Source organism: Siphateles boraxobius, unplaced genomic scaffold (assembly GCF_051911475.1).
Source record: "Siphateles boraxobius isolate OS27281-9 unplaced genomic scaffold, OSU_SipBor_1 65, whole genome shotgun sequence".
Taxonomy (NCBI): Eukaryota; Metazoa; Chordata; class Actinopteri; order Cypriniformes; family Leuciscidae; genus Siphateles; species Siphateles boraxobius.
In genome coordinates, this window is record NW_027509192.1 from 10,773,956 (window position 1) to 10,794,315 (window position 20,360).

The following is a 20,360-nucleotide window of genomic DNA, read 5'->3' on the forward strand; positions in this document are numbered from 1 at the left end:
GGATTTTGAGAACTGGAATGAAATTGCACTACAGTAGATCAATATTTAAAATGTATTCTGTCAGAAATTAAATGCATTTGTTCCTACATGAATAGCCGTAAAGTATTTAAAGCAACCTGCTTTAAGCAAATGAAAGACCAGTCAGATGGCAACAAAAACCTTTATTTATAAAAGATGAATGACAATAGTTCTCACAAACAGCCCGTTCCTATGGGAGTCAACCATCTTAACACTGATAAGAAAATCAATCATGCAAACAGTGGATTAAAGCCTGGGGAAGACAAATATGTTTGATAAGTGAATGTTTGAACACACCACTAAGTAAACATTTTAATACAAAGCTTTTTTTTCAATAGTTTTAAAATATTTTTTCTCAGACTTATAAATAGAGTACAGACTAAACACCTTTAAATGCTATTGCTAATAGGGCAGTATTGTTAGTAATTTATCTAGGAGCTGGTTAATTCGCTGAAAGTATGTACTGTAACTGTTTATTGTGGGACAGAAAATTAGCTTACTTTCAAATGACAATCAGTAGCCTGTTCTTGCATCCATTCCATATAATCACAAATGCAAAAATACAATTTGGGTTTGAAGGCACCTTGAGGAGGATTTTTTTTCTCTGATACCCTGAAAGATCACGTACTGAATTCATTCACCGTTTAAAATCTTTCTACACTTATATTTGGCACCCCTACAACACATTTAAAGTGCCCAACGCCCAAACTTCACATAGATACTTCAACAGAAACCCCAATGTACATCTCATCACACACTCCTTCAGGAGTAAGAATCATCACAGCATATTCTCATATCATCAGGTTAACCAATCGGTAATCACATTAATGCAAAACAGTGCCTAATATCAGTTACTCAATATAACTACCAGGTTATAGTGATATGGGGCATTTTTGACCTTTTATGATTATGAACGTATTGCTATTCTAATGAAGTGCTGATGCCAATCTCGATATTTTGCCAACCCTATGGAGGGTGTAATCGAAAACGTGCAAATATGTGCTTGGACATTTAATATAGTGTTTTTAAGAACCTGGAGTGAATAAAAAAGCTGAAAATTCTGCAATTACAAACACAGGAGATAAAAACATACAGTGATATGCAACAATCTTTTGATAGTACTTCAAATAAACTGTTTGTGAAACATTTGGCAAAGTACTTTCCAAACTTTTGTACCTTAAAAGTTCTATTTTATAATTGAAAGTGGGAAGCTAAAATAATATACTGAAGAACTCAATTAGATACACACCAGATTACAATACAGAAAGTAGATTTAAAGCAACTGAAGGTTTCGAGAGTAAACAGTCAAGAGTAAACAATCATCCTACTCAAAGTCACATTATGGCAAAATGCACAAAACTCTAATCTGTTCCACATTACATACTACTGACAAGTTATTGGGGAGTACTGGTTATAATAGCGGTTTGATCGCAAGATTAGAAACATGTTACCCACGACACATGCATCCAATCCGTTTTATCTCTAAGATTGTTTGTTCTGAAAATCTACGACTACTCCGCTTGATTTGTACCTTGTTGAAGCGAGAAATCCACATTCAGAGTTACAACGTCACATAACCAAAAACACGCACAAGTTCTGCAGACACTTAAAATGCTACAAATATTATTGATAAAGGCTATTCCAAAAAGTTGGTTGAACAGATGGCTGAAATCTCCTTCCAAAATGTCCAGGAAACTTGCTGAGAATCAAACCATTCAAGGGTTAGTTCACAATTTTTTTTGTCATTTACTTACTCAACATCATGTTGTTCCAAACCTGTATGTCTTCCGTTACTTTAATGTTAAAGAACTGTTTTTGTCTTTACAATAAAAGTCAATGGGGTCCAAAACAACTTTGTTTTGGACCCCATTGACATTCATTGTGTGGACATAATAACACAATGGCATTTTTCTAAAAATCAATTTTTACAGAAGACAAAGTCATGGGTTTGGAACAAAAATGAGAAAGAGTATTTTTCTATTTTGCCAGAACTATCCCTTCGAGAAATACAACTGAAAAAGAATAACACAGTATAATAACTCCGGCCAAAAGGTATGACACCGGTGATAACTACGCCCAAGTTGTAACTTATGCTAGCTCGTGAAGGTTTGTCTAGTTGACAGTCATTCTGAGTGAGAAAACAGCCAAAGTGGGTGAGCTAAATCTTCCCCAACCTGATATCACACAGCTGCTTCTGTTAAGTTAAGTTTGTTTAGTGTGTATATTTGTGTTCAAAGGGATGTCTTGCACGCTCTTAAAAATCATGCCCACTTAAACATCCTCATTCACTCTGTGCAAAATTTTTGCTGCTTAAAAAGGGGTCGAGTACACAAACAGCATAGCAATATTGGCAGCATGATGGTAATATACTAAATATCAAGAAGGGCAGTAAACAAGTTCAGCTCTGGAGCAAAATGGAGTCTTCCAGCTCGTGGAAGGTCGCCGAGCTGCTCTGGCTCTCGCCTGAGTCCGAATCGTTTGGCGTGTCTGGCAATTCCGCGAAGCTACACGCCAACATGTCGTCCTCGAAATCAGACCGCGGAGGCTCGTAGCAATCTGTGAATCCCTCCTCGTCGATCGTGTTAAAGTCCTGTGGGATGTAAAGCATCTCCGGGTAGTTGCGGCTGACCAGGTCGCTGCTGGTGGTGGACGACACCTTGCGGAAAGCAATCAGGTGCATGTGGGAGAACTTGACGTATTTGTAGCGCTTGAAGCCCAGAGACTCCACTGCAACTCGCCAGCTACGCATCATAAGCGCATGCCGGCCCTGGTGGGAGGAGTCAGGAGTGATGATGAGGAGGAGACCGTTCAAGGTCAGAAGTTCATGCGCTTTCTTGCAGCAGAGCCAGCGCTGATAGGGTGAAGGGAAGTAGGAGAGAAGCAGGGAGAAGACTACCACGTGAAACAGCTGCGCAGGTAAAGCGTCGATGGGGCCGCGCAGGTGCCGCAGGAAGGCATCCAAGGCGTCGCTGGCCAGTTGCAGAGGCTGCTGCAGCTGCAGGTTAAGAAAGTCGCATTTGTAGACACTCTGTAGCCATAAAAAGGACAAATGGGGAAAGGAGAATCAGAACATTTTACTATGCAGGACAGGTAAAATTAGTATAAGGGTCAATGGCAAATAAGAGTGTCCAAGATAAAAAATCTTTTACAAATCTAGTAAACAGTAAGTTCTTAGAAACCTACTCATCATATACATGTTGGATTTAAAAAACAACATACTAATTCCAAACAGTAAACTGAAGCCCTGTTCTATTTCTAAAGTACTGTTAGGGCTGCAACAACTAATCGATAAAATCGATAATAATAGATTATGAAAATCGTTGTCAAGGAATTAGGGGTGTCGAAATTAATCGTTTCTACGATGCATCGCGATGCAGACCAGGACGATTCGGTATCGGTTCAGTAATAGACCATAACCGGTTATACAGACGCTTTTCTGACTGGAATGTCACTGTTTCTGTCAGTGCGACTTCCCGAACAGGTGAACACGTGCGCGCACACATCAATTTTGGAGTAAAAATTTAAATTGCAGATGCAGTGCACCGCGATGCATCGCAATATCGAATTGAACTGAATCGATGACATGATAATCGTAATCGAACCGTGAGACCAGAGTAGGTTCACACCACTTCAAGGAATGTCGTTATCGAATAGTTGCTCTGCTCACCTCACGAGGAGCGTTTACTGGTGATTGGTTGAAACAGGCCAATCATGATGCGTCTTACATGCGCTTCATGAGGCACCGACGCGCACACACACAAGGTCTCTCTCCCTCTCCAGCCCTGCCGTGCACGCGCTATATGGTTTGGAGCAGTCAAGCGGCAACATTCTAATCTGAAAAATTAAGCCTACCCCGAAGTGCGAAAAACTGCAATACATCGAAAATCCGCTAGGGGCAGGTCCCAAAAGGGAGCAAATGTCCATAGACCACATGCTAAAATGTCCGTTTTCACAGCATAAATTCATTTTTTTTCAGATTGGTCCCATGGACTTTTATTGTATTTTTTGATAGGTTCTGAGTGCCTGACAATTGTGAGGGGGGTGAATTTTTTTCTAACTCGTTAGTTTGGATCGTATTTAGATATAAAATGTATGACAAATAAGGGCGTGGTGGGCAGCAGCAGTAAAATATTTTTTTTAGGTTTTCAGCAAATGCTTGTGCACTAATGCATCATTTTTCCTGTCCTTTTAGGCCCTGTCCACACGGAGACGCGTTTAGCTGTATACGGACAAATTTTTTATCGGATCGTTTCGTCCAGACGGATCCGGCGTTTTGGGAGACTGAAACCGCTATTTTTTGAAACCAGGTCCCAGGGTGGATAAATCTGAAAACAACACCCTTGCGTCTTCATGTGTACGGCCAATCCGTATATTTTGTGAAACGATGATGTCATCACCCCACGTGTCGACTAGTCAGACGCGCTAAATCAGCAGGCTAACAGCAACAACAACTGCGACTACTTGCTTGAGTTCATACTGCAGAAGCTACCGAGTCTCTTTTATTTCTTTATTTATTGTTTAGGCCTACTTTAATGTATTTTTATTTTATTTGTTTATTTGTTTATATTTCTTTCTTATGCTATGATGCTTGTATTTTGTCTGATTAAGACATTTCGTATTTTGTAGGGATGGGCATTTCAAGCAAAAATAATATTCGACGATCGCTGGGAATTATTTGATTATTATTCAAAAAACGCACCTCTGCCCCCTCATGCTCACCGGTGACACGGCGTTCGCTCCGACACAAAATTTCTCTGTACTGTAGGCCTACATGTTGTAGCCATTATTTATGTTTAAATATGTTATTTTTTCCATTTCATATGTTGATTATATGAAAAGTGAACAGCCTGAGTAGCCTAATCATAAGATGCGCAATATCGAGGCACATCATTGACCACTTCATTAAGTTTTGTTTTATATAAAGCCTTTCTTTAAAGTGAATTTCGTTTTGTATAAATTGTATCTTAATTTTAATCAATGTTTCATCAACCAATTACCTGGATTTAATAAATAAGAAGCAAATATAGCTGACAATAGCCATCAGGACACGGAGGCGCCGACGCGATATAACTTGCATCCCACGTGAACTGGAGCTTGTCTCATAAATGAACAGAAACTCAGAAATATATCTAAGCATGAAATGTCTACTTTTAAACAAAACAATTCAAAACGAAAAGAAACAGACAACTCTAATAATCCGTATGAACTGTGCATTTATCTCTATAAGCACCTTCACCTACTGCGAGAAAACAGAAAACACTAGTTTATTAATAAATAATTAAAATGTCTCCTTGCTATATTTGACACATTCATAATGATTAGGCTATTTGCCGGTTCTTTGTGGCAAGCTTTATGCATCTGCTAACTAATCGAATATCGTGACTCATTCCTATTTTGTACCAGGCCATTTATGGTTTTTCATATTGTTCAATAAAGTTCTTGGTTAAAAAGAAAGAAAAAAAGAAGCTACTGCTCCTAATATTATTGTAGGCGCGCAAGGTTTATGCGCAAGTCTTATTCTCTGTTTTTAGTGTATCTGTGTCAGAAATACAGCGCTTCATACTGGTCTGGCATGTATACTACATCGGTTTCAGTCAGCGGTTTCGTGTGTACGCAGATATTTCTTGAGACGGCGCCGTGTTTACGGAATTTTTTTTTAGAACGAGGAAAAAAAAGATTGGATAGGGAAAGCTCTGGCTTTGTGTGGACATGGCCTTAATCAAGCCTGTTAGCTTGCTGCGTACCTCCATTCCGTTCTCTTTTTATAGCATGTGTCTACTATTAAGTTTTAATTGTTTTTCAAATGCGATATACTTCAGCTCTACTACGTTCACAAGCTTGTTTTCTGTCTTTTATTTTATCAATATATCCTTATAATTAATTATATATTTTAGATGTTTTTGGTTTATATCTTCACATCTGAACAACATGTCTGTGTAAATTTGCTTTAACAAAAATTATGTTAAAACATAATATGTTGTATATAATTTTGATTTTTTTTTTTTACATTAATGGTTGTCAACTTGCCATCAGCAATTATCATTAAAAACAATGCAAATGTTGATATTAGTTAAACTCAATGTGTGGCTTTTGCACTTTTTAAAGTACACTTTTATGCATAAATACCCTGATTTAGGGTTTTATTTAGTTATAATAAACAAAAAAATCTAATTGAATTTAACTCTTTATCCGATTAATCGAAAAAATAATCGTCTGATTAATCGATTATCAAAATAATCGTTAGTTGCAGCCCTATACTACATATGAAGAACAAATGGATTTGCAATGGTCACTCTATCTGGCTGCATCCAGTATAGATACGGTTTAAGAAAACAACCATAAAGAAAACGCAATTTAATCAATAATTTAATCACTAAACTTTAGTTAGGGCAGATGCCATATTTAATTTGATGAGAAACAATCTGTTAGACAGACGTAAAATCTGTTCAATAGTTCCATTCAAATAAAAAAAGAAAAGAGGTATATAGTCTCGTATAACTTCAAGGAACACAAACCTCTACTGCTGGCACAATGTCGATACCGACAGTCAGAAACTCATCAAACTTCAGGAAGGGATTGAAACAGCTGCCCACATCCAACAGTCGTATCCTCCCAAGCTGGAACATTGAGTGGTTACTAAGCATAAATAAAAAGCTGATTTAGTCAATGAACATGTTGCCATGTGGAAAATCTTTGTGGATTTGCAGTGATAAAGTTGTCATTCTAGAGCACCTTGGAGAGGACGATTGTGGTAGAGAGTTTGCAGATGTCTTATTTTCAGCTGTGGCATGCTTAGTGCTCTTCTCATCCTTCTCCAGCACTCGCCTCATACCTCCATCCTGGAAGTACTCCTGACAAACACTGGCAAGAGAGATTTAACAACAATAGGGCTTTTCATACAGCATTTAACCCTGGGTTATCGTTATTCTTAACCTTGCTTTTAACCCTGGGTAAAAGAAAGTTTCACACTTGTAATTAAGTGTCGCTTTTTACCCAGGGTTAGCGCCGATTTTGCTTGTGTTAGCCCTGCATTGCTGTGTCAAACGTGTACAGTGCGAAGTGATGTAGTGTCAGGGGCTGTTCACATCTCACGTCTAAAAACGCTTGGAAAACGCCGGCCGCGCCGCTTTCTACTTCTCTCCAAAGTGCTCATTCTCACCTTAATAGTACAAAAAGTTCTAGAAAAAATTTCGGAAAAAAAAAGTCAGCAATAGGCTATATAATATGAAGATGCGTAATCCTTTAATGCCTTACTGTAAACAAGCAGCATACTGCATTCATCCAATCAAAGACACTGACACCACAAATATGCAAATAAGGATATTAACTCAGGGTTTAGGAATATTAAGTGTTAAACGTCATCTTATGAATACCCAGTATTCATTAACCCCAGGTAAATTCTGAGCAATGTGAAACGTGTAGCAAGATAACCCAGGATTCCATTAAACCAGGGTTAAGAATGACCCAGGGTTAACCATTTCAAATGTGAAAAGCCCTAAAAAGTACCAAATCGGTTTCTCAACATAAAACAGTGACCATCAACAGTCGTACCTGCGGCACCACTCGATGCGTCCCTCGCCCTCGCATTTATTCGCCCAGTGGTTGTCGGCCAGGTTCTTCATGGCCATGGCATACTCGCTGAGAGTCTGCTCGTCTTCACAATGCTCGCGCCATATTTTCTCGAAATCTCCCACTGCATTCAAAGAGACAAAACAGAGGAGTGTACGGTCATGCCACAGGGTTGATCGTTCTGCACAGCATAACTAGTGTAAACATCCTTACAAAGCCTTCTTTCTGAAGTCAGCTGATGTCAGTGGTTTCTCTAAACCCAAGCCTCCAGTTGCTCACAAAACACAGTCCGGTTTCTTCAAAAATTCAGTGAAATTCCATCGCCAAACTCAAAAGTACTGTATCATCAAAGTGTTTGTGCTGATTCACACACAGTTCGAAAACTTGCTGATAACGTCGATGACACCAGAAGCCAACCACTACCCTAAAAGACTACTTTGGAAGGAAAGAACTGAAAAAAAGTGAACTGTCCCATAACAGAGTGGAAAATGCAGGCCTTATCAGATTTACAGAGAATAAGACAACAAGGGAAGAGACTGCAGCGTCGTTACATATGAATACTGCTGTACAATGCCAAGAAGACCAGATCACGCCTTCCTTATTAACCCATCACGGGGTTTAGTGAATAGACTACTGTGTGTGGGATTTATAGCACTGCTCATCCCTCTCCGGGGAACCCGAGGAAGATTCAATAAAAAAACTCAACAACACATTTAAAGTCAGATAGTATAAAGGTGGTGGTATGCTAAATAAGGTTCTGCTTTCTGTGGAATTGATTGCAGGCAAAAATATAACATTTCATAATCTCCTTCTAGTCTTTACTACGTCATAACCTGATGATGGGCATGATAACCTTTTTGAATGATGCTCATTGCAGCATAAGACAGGAACATGAAATATAACAACATCCTCCTCACAATCAATTACTTCTGGTCTATTAATACAAAGACTAACAATACATTTCTCAAGATAATATTTTCACAGAAACGTTCATTAGTTTTTAGGGAGTGAGCCTTGACTAGAAAACATAGTAGGATGCACTTTCCACAAATTGGGTACAAAATATGGTCGAAAAGATGGCATTTTATTTTATTTTTGAATGGAATTTCTTATTGTCAGTGATAGGAGGTGCTTAAAGGGATAGTTCACCCAAGAATGTAAATTCTGTCCTCATTTGTTCACCCTCATGATGTTCCAAACCTTCCTTTCTTCTGTGGAACATAAAAGAAGATATTCTGAGAAATGTCTCAGCATTTTTTGTGGCCATACAAATGGAAGTCAATAGTAACAAACATTCACAATATCGTTTGTTCAACAGAAAAAAAAGAAAGTCATTCAGGTTTTGAACAAAAATTTCTTTTTTTGGGTGAACCATCCCTTTAATCTTCAGAAACCCTCTTGGTAGGTCAAACTATATATTATTAATTTCATTTTATATCAGTTTTGTAAAGGGTTTGCAATGTTTACAAACCTGTTACAGAAATGTAGTTGTCAAAACAGTTTAAAATGTGATTCAATATGAGTAATATTTACATTTTCTTGTAATACTTACATTTACATTTAATAAACATTATATAGCAAAGAAGGGTCGCAAATTTATACATGTCAACTGAGGGGAAAAGCTAGATTATGCAACAACAACAAAAAAATCCAGATTTACACCATAAGTACTCATGACAACAATGGCATTGTCACACTGAAACCAAAATTAACAACAGGTACAACAGATCTAACTCTCCCTAACTGCAATTCATCTGTTGCTACCTGGGCCATAATTTTTTGTTTAGTTATTGTACATGAAATATTTTCATCCTTTAATCAAGTGTTAAAAGTTTTTCTTAAAACCCCATGCTAAATACTTAAGCCTGTTTAAAACTTCCCCGGCAGGTAGACACACACACTAAAAATAGGTCAAGTGTCCATTATGTATCATACGTGCATTAAATCATAATAAAAACAGTACATTGATAAATAATTGACAGGGAAGAGATTAAAGCTTTTAGAGGCAAACTTGTCACCTGTACATGTTCAAGAAAATATTGTTTTTTGCCCTTTTCTCCCCGTAGGAGGATTAAAAGTTGTTTATGCTTTCAAACACAGTCATCATATCAGTGCAGTGCAGAACAGGAACAGATGAACGACAATTCACAATTTTGCTGACTAGTTTAGCGTCGTGCTGCAGACTGACAGACAGACAGAACCTGTTTCAATACCTAACGTGCTGGCTACCTAAACAGTATTATTTACGGTCGTTCAGAACGTTCTATTCGAATGTTTGCAAAATGCAGTCCATGTATGTAACTTAGCTCACTAGGTTTTCAGACACAGCCAAAAACGAGCCATGTACAAAATCAGTTATGTCAACAGGGACGCAATGCAACACAAGTTTAAAATAAAATAACGTTTTTGCTCTCGTGGCGTCACGGTTGTTGGGGTTTAAATATCCGTGTCTCTGCTCAGGCCAGACTACAGAAATTGATCTAGGCTAACGTTAGGCTACACCGCTACGCATCTCATTCTCAGCCAATACCTTCAATGTATTTCCTGCGGAGTTTTCTGTGCACGCTCTTCACCAACCCCGACAGCTTCTCCTGCTCCTGCTTCCTGGACTGCAGCCCCGTCGGGACAGAGCCGGGTTGGCATTCGGAGAGATCCAGGTCTGTCTCAGCACTGCTCCGCAGGTCCATATTACAGCACTGAGTCTACCGGCGCACCGGCTCCGTCAGCACGCACGCAAGCACGCACACGCCGCAACAACGCGCAGCCTGATTGAGCCTCTCCAGCGAACGTGACGGAAGCGCACGGCCAATCTGTGAACGCTAACATGAAACGCCTCTGTGCTCCGAAAGGTTGATGAAAGTTTACATATAATGATTATAATAATCATCATAATAACAATGATTATTATTATTATTAATGTGATTTTTAATAACAATTATATTATTATAGTTTTTATTTTAAAATGTTTTTTTATAAATGTTATTTAATATTATTAACTATTATTTATGATATTAGTATTAATAATATATATATATATATATATATATATATATATATTATTTATATCATAACCTAAATAAAATAATTCACATCATGTAATGTATTGTGCTTTCTGTCTTGAGCAGCTCAGCTCGCTTATGCCACTGCGTGACCTGCCCGACGAATTCTACATCAGCTTAGCATTGCAACTGAGCGGCTTTGAATTTGGAGGAACGTGGCACTCCTGCAGCAGCCACCACACCAGAGTTCTCAGAGACTCAGCTGCCATGGCCTCCATTCCAGATCTGCCTTTCCCCCTGCTCAGCCATGGTGTTCTTCTGCTCCCCCTGCTCAGCTGTGGTGGTCTTCAGCTCCACCATGTTGGTCTTCTGCTCCGACTGCTCCACCATGGGAGATGGTCCTCACTGCAGAACATGAAATCCACGGGGAGGAGTCGGATCCAGATCCAACTCCTCCCACCTTACATATACCTAAACCTACCCATCTCCGCCCCCTGATCCCTAAACACACCCATAATCCCTAAACCCACCCCTAATCCTACCCATCTCCACCCCTTAGATCTTGATCCGACTCCTCCCCGTGGATCTCATGTACTGCATTGAGGTGCTACTGGACCATGGTGGTCTTCCGCGCTACCTGCTCAACAGTGGTGGTCTCCAGCTCCGCTGTGCTGGTCTTCTGCTCCGCCTGCCCTGCCGTGGTGGTCTCCAGCTTTGCTGAGGTGGTCTTTAGCTACTCCCGTCGGCTCAGCCCTGGCTCTCTGTTCCTCCACAGTCTCCAGTTCCATCACACTGGCCTGGCCATCCATCCCTTCCCCTGATCCGTCTCTGCTCCACCTCCCTCCATGTGTTTGTTGAGAATTAATGTTATATTTAGGTGTTCAAGCACGAAGTGCTGAAAACCTATTGTAATTGCTATTTGAAAAAAAAAAAAAACCTAAAACGCATCGTGCAGCCCATACCGTAAGGCCTAGAGACTTGAAACCTGGCCAGGTGGTAGGGCCTCAGTTTGGGGAGAACCTATCAGAGTATGACCCCGATTGGCCCATAGGTGGCGCTACAGCAACCAAAAGTACTAAATTGCTCATAACTCCTAGACCGTTTGACTTGGTAATGCTTATATACCATTAAAAGAGATTTTCACAATAACATATCCCGTGTGTGTGTGTGTGTGTGTGTGTGTGTGTGTGTGTAAGCATGCATAATATAGTTAACAACTGGTTTGTTTTAGTGCAGAATACTGGTGAAATCAAGTGTGTTCAAAATGAAAGTGAGTCAGTAAGTGGTCTTCTACTGCCCTCTCTACTTATTAATAGTCTTTTCACATGTGCTTTTGCATTCATATATATAGACAATAATAAATCACTTATACAACAATTACTATTATAACACAATCATATTTTGTCAGAGTTTATCACTTCAATTGTTCTGATGCTTCACATAATGTCTATCAACGTGGTAAATCATGGTAAATAACGCCAGAAACATGGTAAATCATAGTAAATGAGGTAAATCATGCTAGAATCTTGGTAAATCATTCTAGAATGTGCTATATCATGGTAAATCATCCTATAACATGGTAAATCAAGGTAAACTAAGATAAATCATGGTAAACTATGGTAAACCATGTTAGAATCATATTAAATCATAAGAATCATAGAATCATAAGGTAAATCAAGAAAAATCAAACTGAAATGTGGTATATCATGGTAAATCATGCTAAAACATGGTCTATTCCATCTATGATGTCAGTGGTTAAATGCTTGCTACATAAAACTTAATGTCTTTTGATGCTTTTGTGCTTAACGGCCTTTAAGGCCTTAACTGCTTGAACACCGCTAAATGCTGCTTGCAGCTTTAATTTAAAATTGAATTCAAAAGAAGAGCCTACTTCAGGTCAAGGAAATTAACATTAATACAATTGCTTCCATGAATTGAAATATATATAGCCTAAATGTAAACTCTTCAAAAACTTTGAACTGTGATTGGCTGTGCGTAAACATAAACTTGTAGTTTCGCGCCTGAAATGAATTAGGGGCCGTTTACACGACACCGTTTTCAACTGAAAACAGAAAACTTTCAATGTGCTTTGGCCGTTTATTTACATAAATAAACATAAATGGCCGTTTTTTTTTTTTTTTGCGAGTTTTTGAAAACGATATCGTTATTGTCTCCGTGTAAAATACAAAAACAAAAATTGTGAAAATTGTGACGTCATGAGCATACGTACGTTTTCAGTCTATATACGTGTAGTGTTTCTGAAAGTGACATCGTCACCTACTGGCCTAGCATCCATAATGCAGCATTTTTAGGATTCGTGTGAACAGGAATCGTTTTGAAAATGTTGTCGTCTGTACAAGAAAAATGCAGCGGAAAAACGTTTCCGTTTTTTGTACGTAGTTGACATGTAAAGGAAAAAAGCTGCGCATGTGCATACAGCTTTTCGTCGCTCCATAGACTTTTTCTACAAATATACTGCTAATAATAATCCAAGTAATGTAGGTCTTTCTAATCCTTTCTAAATTCACATCGGAAGGTCACATTCACGCGCGTTCTGACACTGAATCCTGTGTGGAGAGAACATGAGTTGTGTCACGTTTCACCTCATCGAGCTCTGGCTTACGTGAGTATTATAAACCTCACCAAAACCAAATGGAAATCAGAACTAGTTTAACACAGAAGTTATTTTTCAGCATTTTTCAAGTCGTGTCTCACAGGTTATTTGTACAAGAACATGTTCAGCATAAATCAGCAGAGTAGGCCCTATTTTATATGTTAATCTTGTCATATACCATGATGCACGAAGCATTATGTTTGCAAAATGGAGCTACAGCGCCATTGTGTCTTCTCTTGAAAATGTCATCATGTGCTTCCATCCCATTTAGAGGGAGTGATAATCCCGTAATAGTCTCACTGCTCAGCTGTGCAGACTCCTCCCCATGCAATGAATTTGGGACTAAAATGTTTCCTTTGCTATCAGTTTATAAATATGCTGTCACTCATCTAATTATGCTTTGAAAAATTATGATGAAATGATAATGATGTAATTTACTCAACATGATGTATGCATTCTTTCCTCTGGGGAACACAAAAGATGATATCTTGAAAAATGGGTTGGGTTGTGTCCTCGTTTAATGATGTTTTAGGCCCCAGTGACTTTTACTGTATGCTCAAAAACAAATGAAACATTATTCAAAATATGTACAGCTAAAAAAGAAGTCTATTTGGGGAGATATGTGGTCAGATTTATTTCTGTGAATTGCATATAACCTGGAGATGAGATCATAGTTCATCTGTTTGTTCATTGTAAGCCATTTCAGTGAATGATGTTCACCAATAAAGGGAACAAGATAAAGACAACTTGAAATAATGACAAGTGCAAAATATTGAATTGCAATAAAAATGCTCTGTTGATTGAACAAAATAAATTTATGAACAACGCAAAAACAGATTAATCCATACATGTTATCTATTTTGCGTACACAAAAATGAAATGATTGTTAATTTAGTTGTTGTTTATTTTACATGCTTATTCATTGGGAGTATAGACACCTGTGTCTACATACAGTACCTGTATTTATGAAACAAATGTTGGTCAGTTTGGAGATGATAAGACCATAATGTTTGGTATATTGAAACATAGAGGAGGACAGCAACCCTTGATGTCTTTTTTAGAAAGTAGTGTCAAATAGTTTATGACTGTAAACAAACAAGATGACATGTGAAGAAACAAATATTTGAACTCTACTAAACTTTTACGACCATGTATGGGAAAATGTTTGTAAAATAATTGCAACAGAAAAATTAACCACTTTTTGTTCTTATCGTTTGTTCTTTTGCCCGAAGAATTTTTTTTTTACTGCTTTGTATGTGTTATATGTAAATATGAATTATAATCCATGTACTTTCTATGAAATTAAAGCTACACATAAAATTCAAATGCAATATAATGCTTTTTCAAGATTAATCTCATATGTCAAATTTTAACTTTTCACTCACCCAGTGGTCCTTTGAACATCACCTTACCAGGCACCATAAGCACACAATCCAACCATTACTACATATCTTGACCCTCTTTAATCCCTTGCTGTATGATCAGCTCTGTGTAAAGAGCATTGTGACATTGTATGCAAACTTATTGCAATATTGCCCATACAGCCAGACTCATATACTGTCAACAAAAGTCTGCCATCATATAAAATCACATTTTTGCCATTATGAAAATATGTGCGATAAATACCTCCACAGAATCAAATGCTTTCATACAACAATTATATTCTTACAACATGTATTCAGTTCCACTTTCACTTCTGCTAAACTATCCAAAAATGTTCATGAGAAAATCATATTTACTGCAATCCTCTTTCACTTTTCCGAGAGTTTTTTAGTGGCTCTTCCTTCCCTTGTTGAAACAGCCAATACACTGTAAGAAAATATAGGGCAAAACATGCGATGAAGTCATAATAAAATGCAACAACCAAAAACACTATCAACAAAAATGTGTATCCAATCACCCTTGACATATTATCATAGGACAGAAACTCTTTCCACCACAAGACATTATGTGGAATGACATGCTCATTCCCGATCACTAGGGGCAGCGTAGCTCTATCCAGCTCCATAATGTTCTCAATATTTGTTAAAACTTCTAGGGAACTATTTGACTGGTCCTCATCCACAGACTCCGAGATTGAAGGCATAGCTAATGGCCTTCCTTTACTCATTGAAGGCCTTTTGCCGTAACTTCCACTCATTGTGCCTTCTCTGAATACTGACTGTTGTGAATTCCTCAGACTGATCAAGTACAGCTCCATCTCGTCATCAATCTGCGATTCTGTTGAGGTGTTGTCGTCAACATTTTCAAGATCTATGTTCATTGAATCTTTCTCCTGGCAATCCATGTTTTCCAGCATATTGTTCACATCATCAGTAGTGTCCCGGTCTTTGTTCACACTTCCACAGCACATACTCTCTTCTTTATCAATAAATTCAATAAGGTCCCAATCATTCTCCATAGCTTGCATACTTCCACTGAATTCAGTATCACTCTTTTGAGATGATTCTTGCCAGGATGCAGCAGTTTCCTCACAAATCTCTTCTACACTGTTGAGGTGCCTACCCTGTTTTTCTGAGTCCTCAACTACACCTAGATATTCTATTTCATTTAAGTCAATGTGATGTTTAACATTGCTGGTACTAATGATCGTCTTCTGTTCCTCAGAATCGCTTTCAACAGACAGCAAATCATCTGCATCTGCTTGTTGTTTCTTTTCTCTCTCAGTTTCCATTGCATCCAAGTCCTCTTCATCATCTATGTATTTCAACTCATCTTCAATGTTCATTCCCCCCTTTCCTGCACCTTCTTGTTCGTTTGGTTCTCGGTCTTTCTCCTTTTTGTCTTGTTCCTGCTTTCCTATCTGCTTTGTTTGATTTCCATTTCCCTCTTCCAGGCTTTCATAATTTTTCATTTTGTGAATATCTTCTTTAATCACTAATGTGTTATGTTCGCCATCAAACTCAATCATGCTTGAGCTCTCTGTCTCTGAAGTCTGTAAAGCAAAACCGATGAGCATTTGTTCCTTCTTTTCATTCATTTGACAGCTCTCCAACGTATTGCTCATATTTATCTGTGTGTTCCCCAATTCTGCATATGGTTCAGTTAGCATTGCTGTTGCTAAATGAGACAGTTCTTCAGGTTTTTCAATGTTCAATCTCATCTCACAGCAATCCGGCTCTGATTTATCATCAGAGGAACCCAAGATGATCCCTGAAGTAGGGAGCATTGTGGGGTCTTCTGGAGATTGGGCAAGAATGCAAGAGGGGGTGTTTGAATACATTGTTCGCTCTAATATATTATTATTATCCTCTTTGGTGTGGATATTCCCCTGGTTTTGTGACATTTCAATTTTAATACTAGAAATCTGATTGTCCTCAGATAATGAAGTTTGTAAAACTGATGTGGGGGATGAAGGATGGATCTGTTTAGGTAGGCTGTCAATACCGGACTCTATTGTTTGATTTGTAGAGACTAAAAGTTCTGGTCCTTGTTGGGGAAATAAACATGGACTTTGGCCAAGATCACCCTGGAATGAGAATTCAGTCGAAGATAATGGTAAAATTTTATCTAAAACCTGTTCGGATGTGACTTTTAGAAGATTTGTTTCAGTAGATGTATTGTCTGGTGTGTACTTATTTGGCTCAGAAAGAGGATTTTTGGTTGGGTTTATTGTAAGTTGTGAGTTTTGTTCTGCTGATTCTTTGCAGACGCCAACACTAATATCATGTACTCTCTGTTTTTTAGAAATGCAAGACTCTGGCCAAATGTCTGTGGTCTCAGCGGCCGTGACCGCTGTTAAACTCTCATCCTCCAGTTCCCTTAATGACTTATCTGCTTGTAATGTTTTCCGAAACAAGTCTTTTCTCTCTGTTTCCATGCTTTTAAAAACCTGATGATAAAGTGGGGCTACAATGGTCCCAAATGTGAAGCCCTGAGAAAATGGTTGAGGCTGGAAAAAGTTAGTAGATTTTAAACTCACATTCTCTTTCGTTTTTCCGTCGCTAATATTCGTGTCCTCATCCTTCTTGGAGCTCAATGCCAAACTTTGAATTCTTTGCTTAGTGTCCTTCTCAAAGTACTCCCATGCTCTTTCAACATTCTTGCAAATAGACAAGTCAGGATTTTGGCATACAGGAAAAGACTGTTTGATTGAAACCTTTTGGTCAGTAAGGTCCTCAGTAAGTTGGCTGTCTTCCAGGGCCTCAGAAGCAGAGCATGCAATCGATTCACCACAGTCTTCTAGGGGTAAATGTGTGTGTGCTGTGTGTAAATTAGTATTGGTGTTGATCATGGCTTCTTCATGTTGTGTAAGAGCTTGGCTGTAAATGTCAGCGGAATATCCACTATACTCTGCAAATTTTAAGGACTCATCTGAGGGTGATATTTGTTTGCATGTTGGTGGTCGAGCAGTTTGTGTTGATTGAGGACTACATGATGTCTTCTCCAGCACTGATGCATGTTCCTGCATGCTAGTCTCTGCTGTAACTTCACTCTCTTTGGTCTTGGTCTCTTGTTTTTCTTCTTCTCTCTTAGCAAAGTGCTCCTTGACTTTTGCTAATCGCACAGCCCTTCTTTTGCTCCTTCGGCTGCGGATTCTGCTTATTTCCTCCTGTTTACAAAGAGGTAAATGTGAAATATACTAAAAGGAAGACTATCTTCAATAAATAAATTTAAGTAATAAAATATCTAAAGATCTATTAGGAGTACATTTTCAACTTTTAAGATAAAAATTGACTGAGAATTAGAGTGACCCTGAACAGCCTGACCTATCAAGTGTCTTGTTTGGGACAGTTCATAATGTTGACCCTGAACACCCTGACCTATCAAGTGTCTCGTTTGGGACAGTACATAATGTTACTCTAACATGTGTCAACGCCTGAATGTCATCAGTGACCACATGACATTCATAAAGAGTAGCGTGTCACAGCCCATGTTTTATAAAATGTAATACAATATTCATCCTCGTCGCTATACAATTATAAACATCAAGTGACTATGAATTAATCTTTGGTAAACTATAAAAATTTAGAACTCACCTCTAATTCCATGCTTTCCTTTTCAAGTTTTTCAGAGTTTTCTTTTAGAGATTCTGGGCTAGTGGCCTTTAGATTTATATCTGAGAAAACAAAACATTTATTTATCAGAATTTTGCAGTATTTCCAAATCTAGTTGTAAGTCATTTTTGAGGAGGTCACTTACCAGAATATTCCTCATTATTTGTTACCGCAATAGTTGAAGCAGAGACATTTGGGCTGGAAGATGACAAATAAAATGATAAGTGATATAAAAATTATACATGTGTTTAAGAACTGGGGGAAAAACAGTATGTATAGCATTCCTAATTCATTGGATGCGTCTTTATTATTGTAGTTTTATTCATGTGTTAACTCTTAGTTATCAAGTTTTTTAGTACACGACAACATGTTTTTACATTGCTTTAACTCCTCAAAATAAGTTAAGCAATTTTCAACTTTTTTTTTACAAGTTATACAAGATTCAACAAATTTTTAAGTCAGTTTAACATAATTAAGGTTGAAATTGAATTAAATATCCAAGTTGATTGTACTTGAAAATTTTAGGCAACAACTTTTTTTTGCATCATAGATAATTTCTAGTAATCATTTTGAAATATTTCATTTGCCATTCTTTGCCATGCCAGATGTCTTGGAGACCTCTCACCTAGTTGTTTTTAGACAGCTTTTTCTTCCGGTTTCACACACATTTTGGGGCTTCTCCTTTATTTTTTCACAACAAAACAGAGAGTAGTTCTTTTCATTATTGTTTGCCCAAAAAGTGCCTAAAGATGTGTCATATCGCAAACAGAAGTCAACCCTCGCACCCTCTTCTCCAAATGGGGGTACCAGTGTGAGCCTAAAGGAGAAACAATCCATCCCACTTTTGTTTGACCCAGGTACGTACTCTGCCAACAGATCAAAATGACTTCTCCATGAATCTAAAGAGGTACGTACATAGACCATCTTATCAAAACACACATCTAGCACGCGAACGATTCCTCTTAGGGTTGAAGTCCCAGAAAGCAGCTCCAAACTTTCCAGTTCCAGCTTCTGCTGGTGAACCCGCAGGTCTAGCTCCTCTGCGGTCTGCGGAAGAGTGAAGAGAGGAAGAATGTAATACTCCTTATCTTCATTCAAGTCACTCTCCAGAGGGCCTGATGGTGCAGTTACTCCCCGAGCGTCAAACTGTTTCACTGAGACGAGACTCAAACCGAAGGCATCAGCAAAGGACACTCTTCGGCTGCTTGAAGGGGGAGGCAGGGAGTCATCAGAGGACACCGAGCTCCGTCGTCTTGGTATGGGTGAAGTTTTGGGCTTGATCCCTTCGAGACTCAGTGACTCTTCATCCTCATCCCAGGGGAAATTTGCTGGCAAACTCAGGAGGTTAAAGCTGGCCCCAATGGGGCTGTCCAGCGCTCCCACAGACTCCATGTGGCAATGTGGGACAGAGTGAGAGGAACTCAGCTGGTCGGCCAGCAACTGACGTGCTGTGACAACTTTTGGAATCAAGTTACATTTGACATTGTAGGGAAAAGCCAGCTCTATATTTAGGGCAGAAACATCTCGAACTATGCAGTCAGAGCTCAGCGGAGCAATGAAAAAATGTGTCACAGACACACTTCAAACAAAATAGCATTGTTCAGCACACACAGACACAGCAAACATATCGTCTTTAAGGAGATGAGCAGGTTTAAAAAGACATGAGAATGAGTAAATGATGACAGAATTACAATTTTTGGGTGATCCTTTTAATCAGTTGTACACATGCTAAATTGCTCAAAAGAAGCATGTGCTGTTTTAAAGGCTTGTGGTCATTCATAAATATTCATATCAGTAAAGGCCTATTTCTCTAAATTTATACAAGCCCTTTCTCATAAAATAAGAGTAATATTGTTCAAAATTATAACTTATTTATAACCAAACTTTCTGGTAAACTAAAACTCTGTTTTTGTAAGAGACTTATATTTTGTAATAGAAACAGGAAGCTTTGAAAGCATATAAAAACCACTGAATGGAACAACTCAGTTTACTTATCTTTATAGCTATGGCTTTCAGAAAGCACAGCTCATAGGGATTTTTTAAAAGTACTAGGGCACCAAGGAGAAACAAAAGATAGAGTGCAGGAAAAGTAATTCTGTCTTGAGCTTCAACGAGATTCTTGTCACTAGACAAGCAAACTTCCCTGTCCTTCTTTGCCTTGCT

The 20,360-nt window shown here is 38.4% G+C and overlaps 2 protein-coding genes across 3 annotated transcripts; both read right to left on the bottom strand.

The window, feature by feature from the left end:
• Positions 1-144: 144 nt before the first annotated feature.
• samtor (S-adenosylmethionine sensor upstream of mTORC1) lies at positions 145-10,338 on the bottom strand. Of its 2 annotated transcripts, none has more exons than XM_077210888.1 (5): positions 10,118-10,338; positions 7,570-7,711; positions 6,751-6,879; positions 6,534-6,654; positions 145-3,046 (listed from the first exon to the last, which is right to left on the bottom strand). In XM_077210888.1, exons 1-5 carry the CDS (start codon positions 10,272-10,274, stop codon positions 2,417-2,419), a joined length of 1,179 nt encoding a protein of 392 aa, XP_077067003.1. In that variant the 5' UTR covers positions 10,275-10,338; the 3' UTR covers positions 145-2,416. The 2 variants fall into 2 exon arrangements, with proteins under 2 accessions (XP_077067003.1, XP_077067004.1); XM_077210889.1 differs by lacking the exon at positions 10,118-10,338 and adding an exon at positions 7,801-7,913.
• A 3,634-nt stretch (positions 10,339-13,972) lies between these two features.
• ppp1r3ab (protein phosphatase 1, regulatory subunit 3Ab) lies at positions 13,973-19,644 on the bottom strand. Its single transcript, XM_077210890.1, has 4 exons — positions 18,823-19,644; positions 18,343-18,395; positions 18,180-18,259; positions 13,973-17,752 (listed from the first exon to the last, which is right to left on the bottom strand). Exons 1-4 carry the CDS (start codon positions 19,587-19,589, stop codon positions 14,936-14,938), a joined length of 3,717 nt encoding a protein of 1,238 aa, XP_077067005.1. The 5' UTR covers positions 19,590-19,644; the 3' UTR covers positions 13,973-14,935.
• Between the last annotated feature and the right edge of the window lie 716 nt (positions 19,645-20,360).